The 13,127-nt window shown below is 31.5% G+C and overlaps 1 protein-coding gene across 1 annotated transcript; it reads left to right on the forward strand.

The window, feature by feature from the left end:
- The first annotated feature begins 3,926 nt into the window (after positions 1-3,926).
- On the forward strand, positions 3,927-11,001 carry LOC131175921 (uncharacterized). Its single transcript, XM_058140620.1, has 3 exons — positions 3,927-3,954; positions 9,200-10,629; positions 10,726-11,001. The coding sequence occupies exons 1-3, from the start codon at positions 3,927-3,929 to the stop codon at positions 10,999-11,001; spliced, it is 1,734 nt and encodes a 577-aa protein (XP_057996603.1).
- Positions 11,002-13,127: the final 2,126 nt, after the last annotated feature.

Raw genomic sequence — 13,127 nt, forward strand, 5'->3', positions numbered from 1 at the left:
TTATAATTGAATCGAGCTACTCGAGATTCAAATCAATAAAAAAACTCAATTTAGCTCGGCTCATTTAGAGTTCATTTTTTAAACTAGCCAAATTTGAGTTTTTTAGAGTTTATAAATTTTAGCTTGAATTTGACATGAGCTAAGTTTGAGTTCGAAAAAAGTTTTAATGAACTAAGTCTGAATTCTTTAAAACTTGACTCGGCACAGTTTATTTACATTCTAATAATTATTACAATTTCTTCTGAAAAAAATATTGAACCATATATGATTTTATAATTAATTCAGATTCTTTTCATGTAAAAGATATTAGGAGTAGTAGTTTTATTAAAAGGAAAAAAAAAAAAAAAAAGAAATTGACCTCGTTCTTCTTACCGTCTACCATACAAAATTTTTTAAAAATGTTATTCTACTCTAGAAATAGGAAAGAAAAAAAAGGGGAGTGTTAGAAAGATGGTGAAAATTGATAAGAAGATAATAATTATTAAAAGAATTTATTTAATATAAATTTAAAATATAAATAAGTAAATTTTGTTTATTTATATATAAAATGTTAAAATATTATATATTATATTCATCATAAATCAAATTTAAATAAAAAGTTCATACTAATATTAACATTCTTTGAGATTTTTTTTTTCCAAAAAAAATAAGAAATACAATATACTTTCACAATCGATTATAAAATTAATACATTTTGTTAAGGCTAATAATCCCATAATTAATATATACTGGTAACCTTAAAAGGTTTATGCTTTTCAAAATCTCGAGTCTTTTACCACTAAAATAAAATTAATTTCAAATCGCCAAGCTTTATCAACAATCATGACAAGCAGTTGAGAAATTAATTTCACCTATACCAATAGTAGAATTGAATCCTGCAATACGATCATAACTGTGCTTTAAAAAACAAAAATTGTCGCAAATCATTTATCACCTCAACTATCAACTCTGTACCAAAATTCAATTCAATTTATATGTTGGAAAGACGTACTTCTCTCTCACCTCGATTTAGCAGAGAAGATATACTTCTCTCCTTCCTCTCTTCCTTAATCACAGAGATAAAACTCAAAATTTAAGGGAAAAAATTTATTTAAACTTAATTTATTACTAAATCAAAACAAAAATATATAAAGTTTATCTATTTTATATGAATTTCATTATATATATATTGTGTTTTGATTTGAAGATAAATCAAATTTAAATAAAAAATTTTATAAAAATGAGATTCGCAATAAAAATGGAAAAGGTAATGGATACAGACAAAATATACGTTCATTGTATGAGGAAAAATGAGCTTGCCTTGCATGGAAATTATGGTCCACTTCGGGGGTATAGCCAGAAAATTGACTCAGTTTGATAAGAAAAAAATTTATTTTAATCAATGAATATTTTTATAAATAAGTAAATTAATGGATATATTAATTTTTTTTATACTAATTTTTTTAGTGACTGCTAATTTTCTTAATTATTAAAAATTTATCATTAAAATACAGATGTGCAAGTTGATTATCAAGTGTCATAAATTCCTAACTATTTGAGAGCACTCTAACTGTCTATAATTATTTTTATTTTTTTTAAAAAGAAAATTTTGAATGAGTTACTATTTTTATTAGTAATTTTTGAGTGGGCCATTAATAATTTTTGAATGAAATTTCTCTCAATTTATATAAATATTTAAAATTTTCTACTAATCAGTGGGGTCAATTATAAAGTAAATCCGCCGTTGTCCTGCCAGGCTTTGGAGTCATTGCCGAAGAAAGATTTTAGTTGGCGATATTATGATAATGTCTAGAGAAGCAGAATCATACGGCACGCTTGTTGGAATATCTATGATTCACATCGGCTGAAAACAGGAAAAATGAAGGGTTTTATAAGTATAAATGCAACGAAATCCATTTAGGTAAGTTTGATGATGAAGAGCTTTATTTCAGCTAAATTTCTGAAGCCGAAGAGCCAAATTCCAACCCTGCAGGGCCTGTGAACTCCACTGTCAACTTATACGTACATGAAAAACAAAGACAATGCTGTTCAGTGCCACCCACCCATTAAATTTCCATGCCAAAGATCGTTGAGCCGACGCACTATCCGTTAAAATTGGCTGGTGTATATCTCAGTTTCCATTTACTTTTGTGGAGCACAGAGTGGCCAGCAAGTAAAATCTAATACATGATTAAAGAAATTCTGAAGAGTACTTCTATCCTCTCTTTATACACCAACATCAAGCCATGATCGAGCTCTATGGGATAAGAACATAACACATAGTCTCCATGAAAAGGGTGGGAGAGACAGCTCCAATGGTGGGATAAATTTCATTTAAACATAAATACATATATAAATTACATAAGAAATTTATCTATTACATAAAAAAAATAAAATATTTTTCATAATAAAATTTAATTTCTAATTATATTAGAATGAAATCAAATTAAATGGATTGAAATATGTTGACCCCGTGTAGTTCAAAATGAGCATTGATTTTGATGATAACAAAACTCAAATAGAATCTATCTAATCCAACTTTAAGGTGATGTGTAGATTCTTTCTCTTATTCATAAAGAATATTTGAAGTTGCATCTAAAGAGGAATAATACTTAAAGGCATCTCAAGACAAATCCAAGATGAAAAAGAACAAGATTATGAAAGCCAAGACTTAAAGTAAAGGTATGAAAGTCATAGAGTTAGAAATTGAGTCTTAAGACTTGTGTAAAAAGAATAGATGAAAGTTTAGTTAAATAGAGCTCAAAATTAAAATTTTCTTTTAATTATTTTATAAATTTTTCTCTCATCATGATCTTGGATATTACTATTGGAATATATATATTTTTCTTAAGGTCTAAATCATTTTTTTAAGATTAAAATTTGAAACAGGCATCTGATAAATTAGTTTGCTAACCTGTTTGCTAAAATATTAGTTTGCTAATATATTTGCTAAAACATTAGTTTATTAACTAGTTTGCTACTATTGCCAAAATTTCATTAGTTTGCTAAAAGATCAGAGTTGCTTAACTTCGCACAAAAAGACAAAATAGCGGCTATTTTGCTTAGAACATAGTGTATAACGTTCCAAAAAGGTTTCAAACGGTTTAAAATGATTTGGGACTATAAATACACCTTCTTTACTTCATTTTACACTTGATGAAAGCTTACATTTTAACTCCAACCTTGATTTTTCATTTATTGCTTTCATTCAAGAGCTTTAAAGTCTTTGAGATACCATTGGCAAATCAACTCATCTCTTCTTTATAGTTGTTTTTGTATTGAGTGAGAGTGAGTGTTAAAGCATTAAGTTGCATTTAAGAGAGGTTGTACAAGCACCTATTGAAGCTTGAGAGTGTAAGTGCTTGAGATAACACTTGTCAAGGGTTCAAGCTACCTTGATAAAAGCTTGGTATTGAAAAGTTGTAAAGGGCTTTTGGTCTCTTGCCTTTAAAAGAGCAAATAGTGGAGAGAAGAATCAAAGAGGATTCTTTGAGAGAGTGGATGTAGGCTAGTTAAGCCGAACCACTATAAAAATCATTGTGTTTGATCTCTCTAACCTTGACCTCTTTATTTTTGTGCAATTTAATTTTTATACATGATATTGAATGTTGATTGAATAGATTGAGTTGATATACTTGATGATATATTGAGTACGTTGAGAAATTAGTTGAATATTTTGTGATGCATGTTATGTTAAAAATCGGTATAAATATTGATTGAAGGTTGAATTGCAATTTAAGGACACATTATTGAAATACATATCACTTTCATTATATATAAAGGAGCACCTAGTTGAACAAAGCCACAATTTTTCATTAGGCTACAAGCAAGGGCCGAAAAATTGTTTAAGTCCAATTCACCCCCCTCTTGGACTATTTTGGGATAACAAATTGGTATCAGAGCCTGTCTCTCTTGATTAGGGTGTTACAACCTTGGAGTGATCCATAATGGCTAGTTCATCTAGCAATACTGTCGGTATACCCGCACCACTAGCTGAAGGCTACTCAATTACTAGACCACCACTCTTCAATAGCACTAATTATTCATTTTGGAAAGTAAGAATGAGAAATTTCATACAATCTGTAGATATTAATGCATGGAGAATTATTAAAAATGGTCCACATGTTCCTCAAAAGAATGGTCAAGGAACTACAAAAGTACCAAAACATGAAGATGAATATGATGACAATGATTGGAAGAACATTTCTATAAATGCTAAAGCTATTAATATTTTACATTGCTCACTTGACCTTAATGAATACAATCGTGTTTAGGATGTCAATCTGCTAAGAAAATTTGGGATAAGCTTGAGGTCACTTATGAAGGAACTGATGTCGTCAAAGAGTCCAAAGCAAACCTCCTTATCCGAGATTATGAGCCTTTCGAAATGAAGCCAGGAGAATCAATTGCAGATATGAGTACAAGGTTTACCGATCTTGTAAATCTTCTCAAAGCACTTGGTAAAAGATTTGAGGAAGCTGAACTTGTGAAGAAAATTCTTAGATCACTTCCAAAATCTTGGAAAGCAAAGACTACAGTTATCCAAGATACCAAGGATTTTAAAACATTCACTTATGATGAACTTATTGGATCTCTCATTGCACATGAGATGGAATATAAGAAAGATGAAGTAGAAAATGAGCAAAAGAAGAAGAAAAGCATTGCTCTCAAGTCAAATAAGGATGAAGATAAGAAGAAAGGAGTTGCATTCAAAGTTGACTCAAGTGACAACTCAAGTGCTTCAAGTGATGATGATGATGAAATGGCTATGCTTGCGAGAAAATTCAAAAGAGCTTTCAAGAAGGGAGGAAGTAAATATAAGAAATTCTTGAAAAAGTATACTCCCAGGGATAAACGTTTTAAGGATTCTAAAGAAGAAGTTGTATGTTATGAGTGTCACAAACCTGGACATATTAAGCCCAAATGTCCATTACTCAAAAAGAAGAAAGGAAAAGAAGACAAGAGCAAGAAAGCCATGAAAGTAGTGTGGAGCAACAGTGAAGAATCTTCAAATGATGAATCAAGTGACAAGGAGACTGCTCACCTTTGTATGATGGCATTTGAAGAGAAAGTCGAGAGTTCACAAAAGAAAGAAGAAAGTGACAATGAGGTAAACTCTTATGAACCTCCTAATGTAGAAGAACTTGAACTTGCATTTGCTAAAGTATATGATGAGTATAGAAATTACAAGAGAAAATGCACTAAAATGAATTTAGAAATTGAATCATTGAGATCACAAAATATTGCCATGTCCAATGTGTATAAAGAAAATGAATTTTACAAAGGACAAATTGCCTTGTTTAAAGAACTAGATTTAGAGTTGAAAATCTCAAAAGAAACTTGTGAAATGCTCATTGAGAAAAATAAAGTTTCTGAAGCGAAAATAGTATCTTTGACAAATGATTTGGCAAAATTTATAAAAGGAAAAGAAACTCTAGATGTACTTCTTGGAAACCAAAGAATTTCAAATGAAAAAATATGGAATTGGTTTTGATGGTTTCATGAACTATGGAAAATATAAGAATCATTTCATTAAAGCATCTACATCCTCCTTGCCTTATGTCACATGTTATTATTGCAATAAAAGAGGTCGTATGATTAGTTCTTGTGCACTTAAGAAGGGTCTTCTGAAGGTATAGGTACCAAAGGGAACCTTACCTAAGATCACTAACCCTCAAGGACCCAAAGTTGCTTGGGTACCTAAAGCTCAATGATTAAATTTCAGGTTTGTTTCAAAGGGATGAAGGAAAGTGAAAAATGGTATATAGATAGTGGTTGTTCAAAGCACATGACCGGTGAAAATGACAAGTTTTCAAAAATCACAATGGAAGATGGAGGACATGTGAAATTTGGAGATAAAGGGAAAGGAAAAATAATTGGAAATGGCACAATTGGAACCAAACCTTGCATTAAAGATGTGTCGCTTATTGAAGGTTTGAAATACAACTTGCTAAGTGTAAGCCCCTTGTTAATGGTCTTCCTAAGATTAATTATGAAAATAAATTTCAATGTAGGGCATGTGCACTAGGAAAACATACTAGAGCATCTTTTAAATCTAAAAATATTGTATCTACCACTAGGCCATTAGAATTGCTTCATCTTGATTTATTTGGACCCATATCTCCTACTAGTCTTGGTGGGAAGACATATGCTTTAGTTATTGTTGATGACTATTCAAGATATACATGGACATTCTTCCTTGCTCATAAAGATGAGACTTTTGAGAAATTCACCTCTTTTAGTAAAATGGTTCAAAATGAAAAAGGTTTTTGCATCACATCTATAAGAAGTGATCATGGAACTGAATTTGAAAATCATTTATTTGAGAGATATTGTAATAAACATGGAATCAACCATAATTTTTCAGCTCCTAGAACACCACAACAAAATGGGGTTGTAGAAAAGAAAAATAGGACTTTGCAAGAAATGACTAGAACCATGTTGAATGAAAATAATTTGCCAAAGTATTTTTGGGCTAAAGCTATTAATACTTTTTGCTATGTGTTGAATAGAATTTTGATTAGACCAATTTTGAAAAAGACCTCCCTATAAGCTGTGGAAAGGAAGAAAACCAAATATCTCATATTTCAAAGCATTTGGTTGTAAGTGCTATATTTTAAATAACAAGAATGATAACTTAAAGAAATTTAATGCTAAATCAGATGAAAGAATCTTTCTTGGGTATTCAATAAAGAGTAAAACCTATAAAGTGTTTAATAAAAGAACTTTAGTTATTGAGGAAATTATTCATGTTTTGTTTGATGAGACTAACCCTTCTATTAGAAGGAAAGATGTTTTTGATGATAATGATGAGCAGGTGTTTGGAAAAGAAAATATAATATCAAGTCAAGAAATGGAACAAATTGATGACAAAGATGAAGAAACTCAAGGAGATACCACAATAGATGTCCATAATGCCAATAATGATCAAATCAATGAAGAAATGCTAAATTTGAAAGAATTACAAGTGAATGAGCTCCAACATAAAGATTTACCTAAAGAATGGAGATTGCATAGAAATCATCCCCAAGAAGACATCATTGATGATCCATCTCAAAGGATGATGACTAGAGCACAATTGAGAAGATATTTTGGTAATGTTGCCTTTATTTCACAAATTGAATCTAAATGTTTTGAAAAAGCTCAAAATGATGAAAGTTGGATTCTTGCCATGCAAGAAGAACTAAATCAATTTGAGAGAAATAAAGTTTGGAATTTAGTGCCTAAACCAAAAAATCATTCAATTATTCGTACTAAATGGGTTTTTAGAAACAAAATGGATGAAAAAGGCAATGTTGTTAGAAATAAAGCTAGACTAGTAGCTCAAGGCTACAACCAAGAGGAAGGGATTGATTTTGATGAAACCTTTCCTTCGGTTGCTAGAATTGAAGCTATTAGAATGTTGTGTGCCTTTGCATGTTTCAAGGATTTTATGCTTTATCAAATGGATGTCAAGAGTGCATTTTTAAATGGTTATATTGATGAGGAGGTGTATGTTGCACAACCTCCAGGCTTTGAAAATCATGAGCATCCAAATCATGTTTATAAGCTTACTAAAGCTTTATATGGTTTAAAACAAGCTCCTAGAGCTTGGTATGAAAGGCTTAGTAAATTCCTTTTACAAAATGATTTCCAAAGAAGCAAAGTGAACGCAACACTTTTTGTTAAGAAGCATCATAATGATATGCTCATTGTGCAAATTTATGTTGATGATATAATTTTTGGTGCTACTAAAGAATCTCTTTGCAAGAAATTTTCTAAGATTATGCAGAATGAATTTGAGATGAGCATGATAGGGAAGCTCACATTCTTCCTTGGACATCAAATTAAGCAAATGAAAGATGGCATCTTCATAAATTAATCAAAATACATCAAAGATATGTTGAAGAAATTTAAAATGGAAGATTTGAAGAGCATGGGCACTCCTATGAGTTCAACAATTAAAATGGACAATGATGAAAAAGGTACAGAAGTAGATACCAAGCTTTATAGAGGTATGATTGGCTCTCTTTTATACCTTACTGCATCTAGACCAGACATATACTTTAGTGTTTACTTGTGTGCAAGATTTCAATCATATCCAAAAGAATCCCATCTAAGTGCAGTTAAAAGAATCTTCATATACCTCATTGGCACATACTCAATTGGTTTATGGTATCCAAAATGTGAATAATTTAATCTTGTTGGTTATAGTGATTCCGATTTTGCTAGAAGTAGATTGGATAGAAAAAGTACTTTAGGTACTTGTCAATTTCTTGGTCTTGACTAGTTTCTTGGCACAGTAAGAAACAAATTTCAGTAGCTTTATCTACAGCTGAGGCAGAATATATAGCTGCTGGTAGTTGTGTTGCTCAAATTTTATGGATGAAACAACAATTAGAAGATTTTGGTTTAAAATATAATCTTATTCCAATTAGGTGAGACAACACAAGTGCCATAAACTTAATCAAAAATCCAGTCCAACATTCAAGAACAAAACATATTGAGATCAGACATCATTTTATTAGAGATCATGTTCAAAATGGAGATATCAAAATAGAATTTGTTGCCTCTGAAAATCAACTTGCTGATATTTTTACAAAACCACTTAATGAGGAAACCTTTTGTAAAATTAGAAGGGAAATTGGCATGAGCGAATCACTTGCTTGAAATTTAATTTAATATATCTGCACATTATCTAATGTGTGAGTAATTTGCTGTGATATAAACTTGCTGAGAAAACTCTAAAGAATATTAGCTGACTTATTTGTGTACTCGAGAAATTAGTTTACTAAGTTGTATGCTAATGTTGCTTGACTAAAATTAGTTTGCTGTATCGTGTACTGTTCAAATTTCAAACCAAAAAGTGATTGTGCTAGAAGTTCTCTACGCGTCAAACAATGCACTTACCTATTCACATTCTCCTTGCTGTGTCAGATATATAGACATATATATGCATATAGAGATAGATAGACATATTTGAAAAAAAAAAATAAAATAAAATTCAAATAAGGTACACTAGAAGAGAAAAGCGTGGGACTCAAGAAATATTAACCACTGCTACACGAAACCGTCAACCATCAATTTTTTTTCCCGACTCTCTCTCCTCTGCATTGGTTTACGGCATTACTCTTCCAAATTTTCTTGCCATTAACTCTAACCCATATTCATCAGAACGCCTATCTTACTCTCTAATCAGCGATTAAATCTCTCATCTCTCTTTCATTTCTCACTGCACCAGAATCAATTTTAACATTCCCCATTCTTCATCGTCATTGTTTCCCCATCTATGGCGCGCACCAAACGAAATCTCCTGCTGCTGTTGCTACTTCGTCGTCCTCGTCGCCATCTAAAGATCTCCCTGTCGCCGCATTAAGGAAGAAATTGAAGGAAAAGAAGAAAACACCAGAAACTGAATCGACTAGTGTATCCTCCGACCCATCTAAGGTAGTCGAACCTGCTGTATCGGCACCAGAAAAGAAAAAGGGGAGAAAAATGCACGGGATTGATACTCAACGCAAAAAGGGTGCTGCAAAATCTTCGAGTTCTGTTGACAAAGCACTGCTTGATTGTAAATTCATCAAATGGGATTATTTTGATCAGGTAAATTTTCAATTCAAAGAACTCTTTGAATTTCAAGAATGGATGAACGTTTGTGAATGCACTAATGCTTATTATCCTAGATTGGTTCAAGATTTCTATAGAACTCTAAGAATAGTTGATGAAGAAGACAAATTTGAAGTTGCCTTGAATGATAGTGCGTATGTCATTTCTGTTGAGTTGATTGCTAAGGCTTTAAAATTGCCTAATGATGGAAATAAAATCTCTACTCATAGAGATGTTGCTAGAGTTCCAGGCTTTAACTTGGCTGAGTTTGAAAATGAAGTCTTTCTTGCCAACACTGTCACTAGTGAAAAGTCTGCTAGCACAAAAGCTTTTCAACATATTAAAATTATTCACAGTATGGTGAATTATATTTTTTGTCCTAAGTCTGGCAGCTATGGTTATTTGAGTTACCTGGATATGTGCATCATGTGGCATATTGTTAACAGAGTAAGAATGAATTTGGCATATCTGATTTTCAAGAATATGTGTAAAGCTTATGGGATTGAAAAATTGCCTTATGCACATCTCTTGACTGCTTTGTTTAAAGAGTTGGATATAAATATCTCTAAGGAGAGTTCTAGGATAGATTTGATTGTGCTTAGAGAAATTCACTTCGATACTGATGGAAGAAAGAAACGGTTTAAAAAAGGTGATTCTTCCTCAGCTAAAGTTGATTTAGATTCTCAAAGTGGGTTTATGAGTGAGCTTCAAGGGCTAAGAACTTCTATTAATGAGCAATTTAGTACAACACATCCGTCTATTGAACTTCTGAGAAAATTTGTGGATATCGTTGATTACAAAGTGAGTCATTTGCTTACTCAAAATGAGGAATTAAAGAAACTGATTGTAGATCTTCAGCAAGCAAGGGAAACTAGTTTCCCAACCAAAGTTAAGACTGATGTACGTGCAAATGATGCCTCTTCATCTGCTACTCATGTCTCTACTCATGGTAATGTTGAGTGTGAAGGTACTGAGCTTAGTGAGTCTACAGCTGCTGTGGAACATAAAAGTGAACAAGTTGTTGAATCTGAAGTTGAACCTATAGTTGAAGCCCCTGTTGAGCATGTTAGTGAACAGGTCGTAGAACCTAAAAGTGAGCCAGCTGTTGAGCCTGAGAGTGAAAAAATTATGGATCCTGCAGCTGACTCTACACAGTAAAAGGAAGCCTCTCTAAAGGATCAACAAGAGAGTGCTCCATCTCAACCCTCTGCAGCTGCTGCACCTCCAGCCAAGAAAGGTAGAAAAAGATCTAAGTCTACGGTGTCTAATCCATACCAGTCTCTGGCTGCTGCCCTTCAAACCCCATCTGATGAGGATAAGCCACAGAAGCATGAGCATTTGGCTGACCAAGGTTCTCAGCCACCTACTGCTAAACCTTCCAGGAAGAAGATGGTGCCTTCCAAAGCTACTCGAAGGAGCAAAAGACTTAATGATTAAAACATAATTTGGATTTTTAGTTTCCTATCTGCATTTTTAGTTTACTAGTATGTTTGCTACTATTGTTGACTGATTTTTCAGTTTCCTACTGTTTATCTTACTGCGTTTAAGTTTGGACTAACTTGACTCTTTTTGGATTGATATCTCCTATTTCCTTTTTGGATGATGACAAAAAGGGGGAGAATAGGATGGATATGTGTTTATACTTTGACAAATGGAAGTACTTTGAAAATGAAAGTATGTTTATGTGCATATTAATTTTTTTTGCATATTGAGAGAATATTGTGAATATCTTATGAACATGCTTTGTAGCATAAATTCAGGGGGAGCTTTTGTATAGCTGATAAATTTCTTGGAAATTATGTGCATATATTTAGGGGGAGCATTTTTTGCATACTAACTTGCTTGGATTCACATAAACTTTCGCACACTTTTATTTTTTATTGATGATTCAATTGAGTTTTGTCATCATTAAAAAGGGGGAGATTGTTGACCCCGTGTAGCTCAAAATGAGCATTGATTTTGATGATAACAAAACTCAAATAGAATCTATCTAACCCAACTTTAAAGTGATGTGTAGATTTTTTCTCTTATTCATAAAGAATCTTTGAAGTTGCATCTAAGGATGAAGAATACTCAAAGGCATCTCAAGACAAATCCAAGATGAGAAAGAACATGATTATGAAAGCCAAGACTCAAAGTAAAGGTATGAAAGTCATAGAGTTAGAAATTGAGTCTTAAGACTTGTGTAAAAAGAAAAGATGAAAGTTTAGTTAAATGGAGCTCAAAATTAAAATTTTCTTTTAATTATTTTATAAAATTTTCTCATCATGACCTTGGATATTACTATTGGAATATATATATTTTTCTTAAGGTCTAAATCATTTTTTTAATATTAAAATTTGAAACAGGCATCTGGTAAATTAGTTTACTAACCTGTTTACTAAAATATTAGTTTGCTAATGTGTTTGCTAAAACATTAGTTTACTAACTAGTTTACTACTGTCGCCAAAATTTCATTAGTTTACTAAAAGATCAGAGTTGCTTAACTTTGCACAAAAAGATAAAATAACAGCTATTTTGCCTAGAACAGAGTGTATAACATTCCAAAAAGGTTTCAAACGGTTTAAAATGATTTGAGACTATAAATATACATTCTTTACTTCATTTTACACTTGATGAAAGCTTACATTTGAACTCCAACCTTGATTTTTCATTTATTGTTTTCATTCAAGTGCTTTAAAGTCTTTGAGTTACAACTGGCAAATCAACTCATCTCTTCTTTATAGTTGTTTTTATATTGAGTGAGAGTGAGTGTTAAAACATTAAGTTGCATTTAAGAGAGGTTGTACAAGCACCTATTGAAGCTTGAGAGTGTAAGTGCTTGAGATAGCACTTGTCAAGGTTCAAGCTACCTTGGTAAAAAGCTTGGTGTTGAAAAGTTGTAAAGGGCTTTTGGTCTCTTGCCTTTAAAAGAGCAAATAGTAGAGAGAAGACTCAAATAGGGTTCTTTGAGAGAGTGGATGTAAGCTAGTTAAGCCGAATCACTATAAAAATTATTGTGTTGATCTCTCTAACCTTGACCTCTTTATTTTTGTGCAATTTAATTTTTATACATGATATTGAATGTTAATTGAATAGATTGAGTTGATATACTTGAGGATATATTGAGTAAGTTGAGAAATTAGTTGAATATTTTGTGATGCATGTTATGTTAAAAATCGGTATAAATATTTATTGAAGCTTGAATTGCAATTTAAGGACACATTATTGAAATAAATATCACTTTCATTATATATAAAGGAGTACCTAGTTGAACAAAACCACAATTTTTCATTAGGCTACAAGTAAGGGCTGAAAATTTATTTAAGTCCAATTCACCCCCTCTTGGGCTATTTTGGGACAACAAAATAAAATAAAAAATTACATCAAATTAAATGAATTGAAATAATTTCTACATGATTATTTTATTAAAATTTATGCTAATTACTTAAAAAAATAAAATAATATCCATACAATAAAATAAAGGAAAATTTGAATATTTTTAAATTGTAACCAAAAAAATTAGAATAATATCTTTATAATAGTTTTAGTGAGGCTATATTGATTTTTTTTTTTTTAATCTT

Source organism: Hevea brasiliensis, chromosome 18 (assembly GCF_030052815.1).
Source record: "Hevea brasiliensis isolate MT/VB/25A 57/8 chromosome 18, ASM3005281v1, whole genome shotgun sequence".
Classification (NCBI taxonomy): domain Eukaryota; kingdom Viridiplantae; phylum Streptophyta; class Magnoliopsida; order Malpighiales; family Euphorbiaceae; genus Hevea; species Hevea brasiliensis.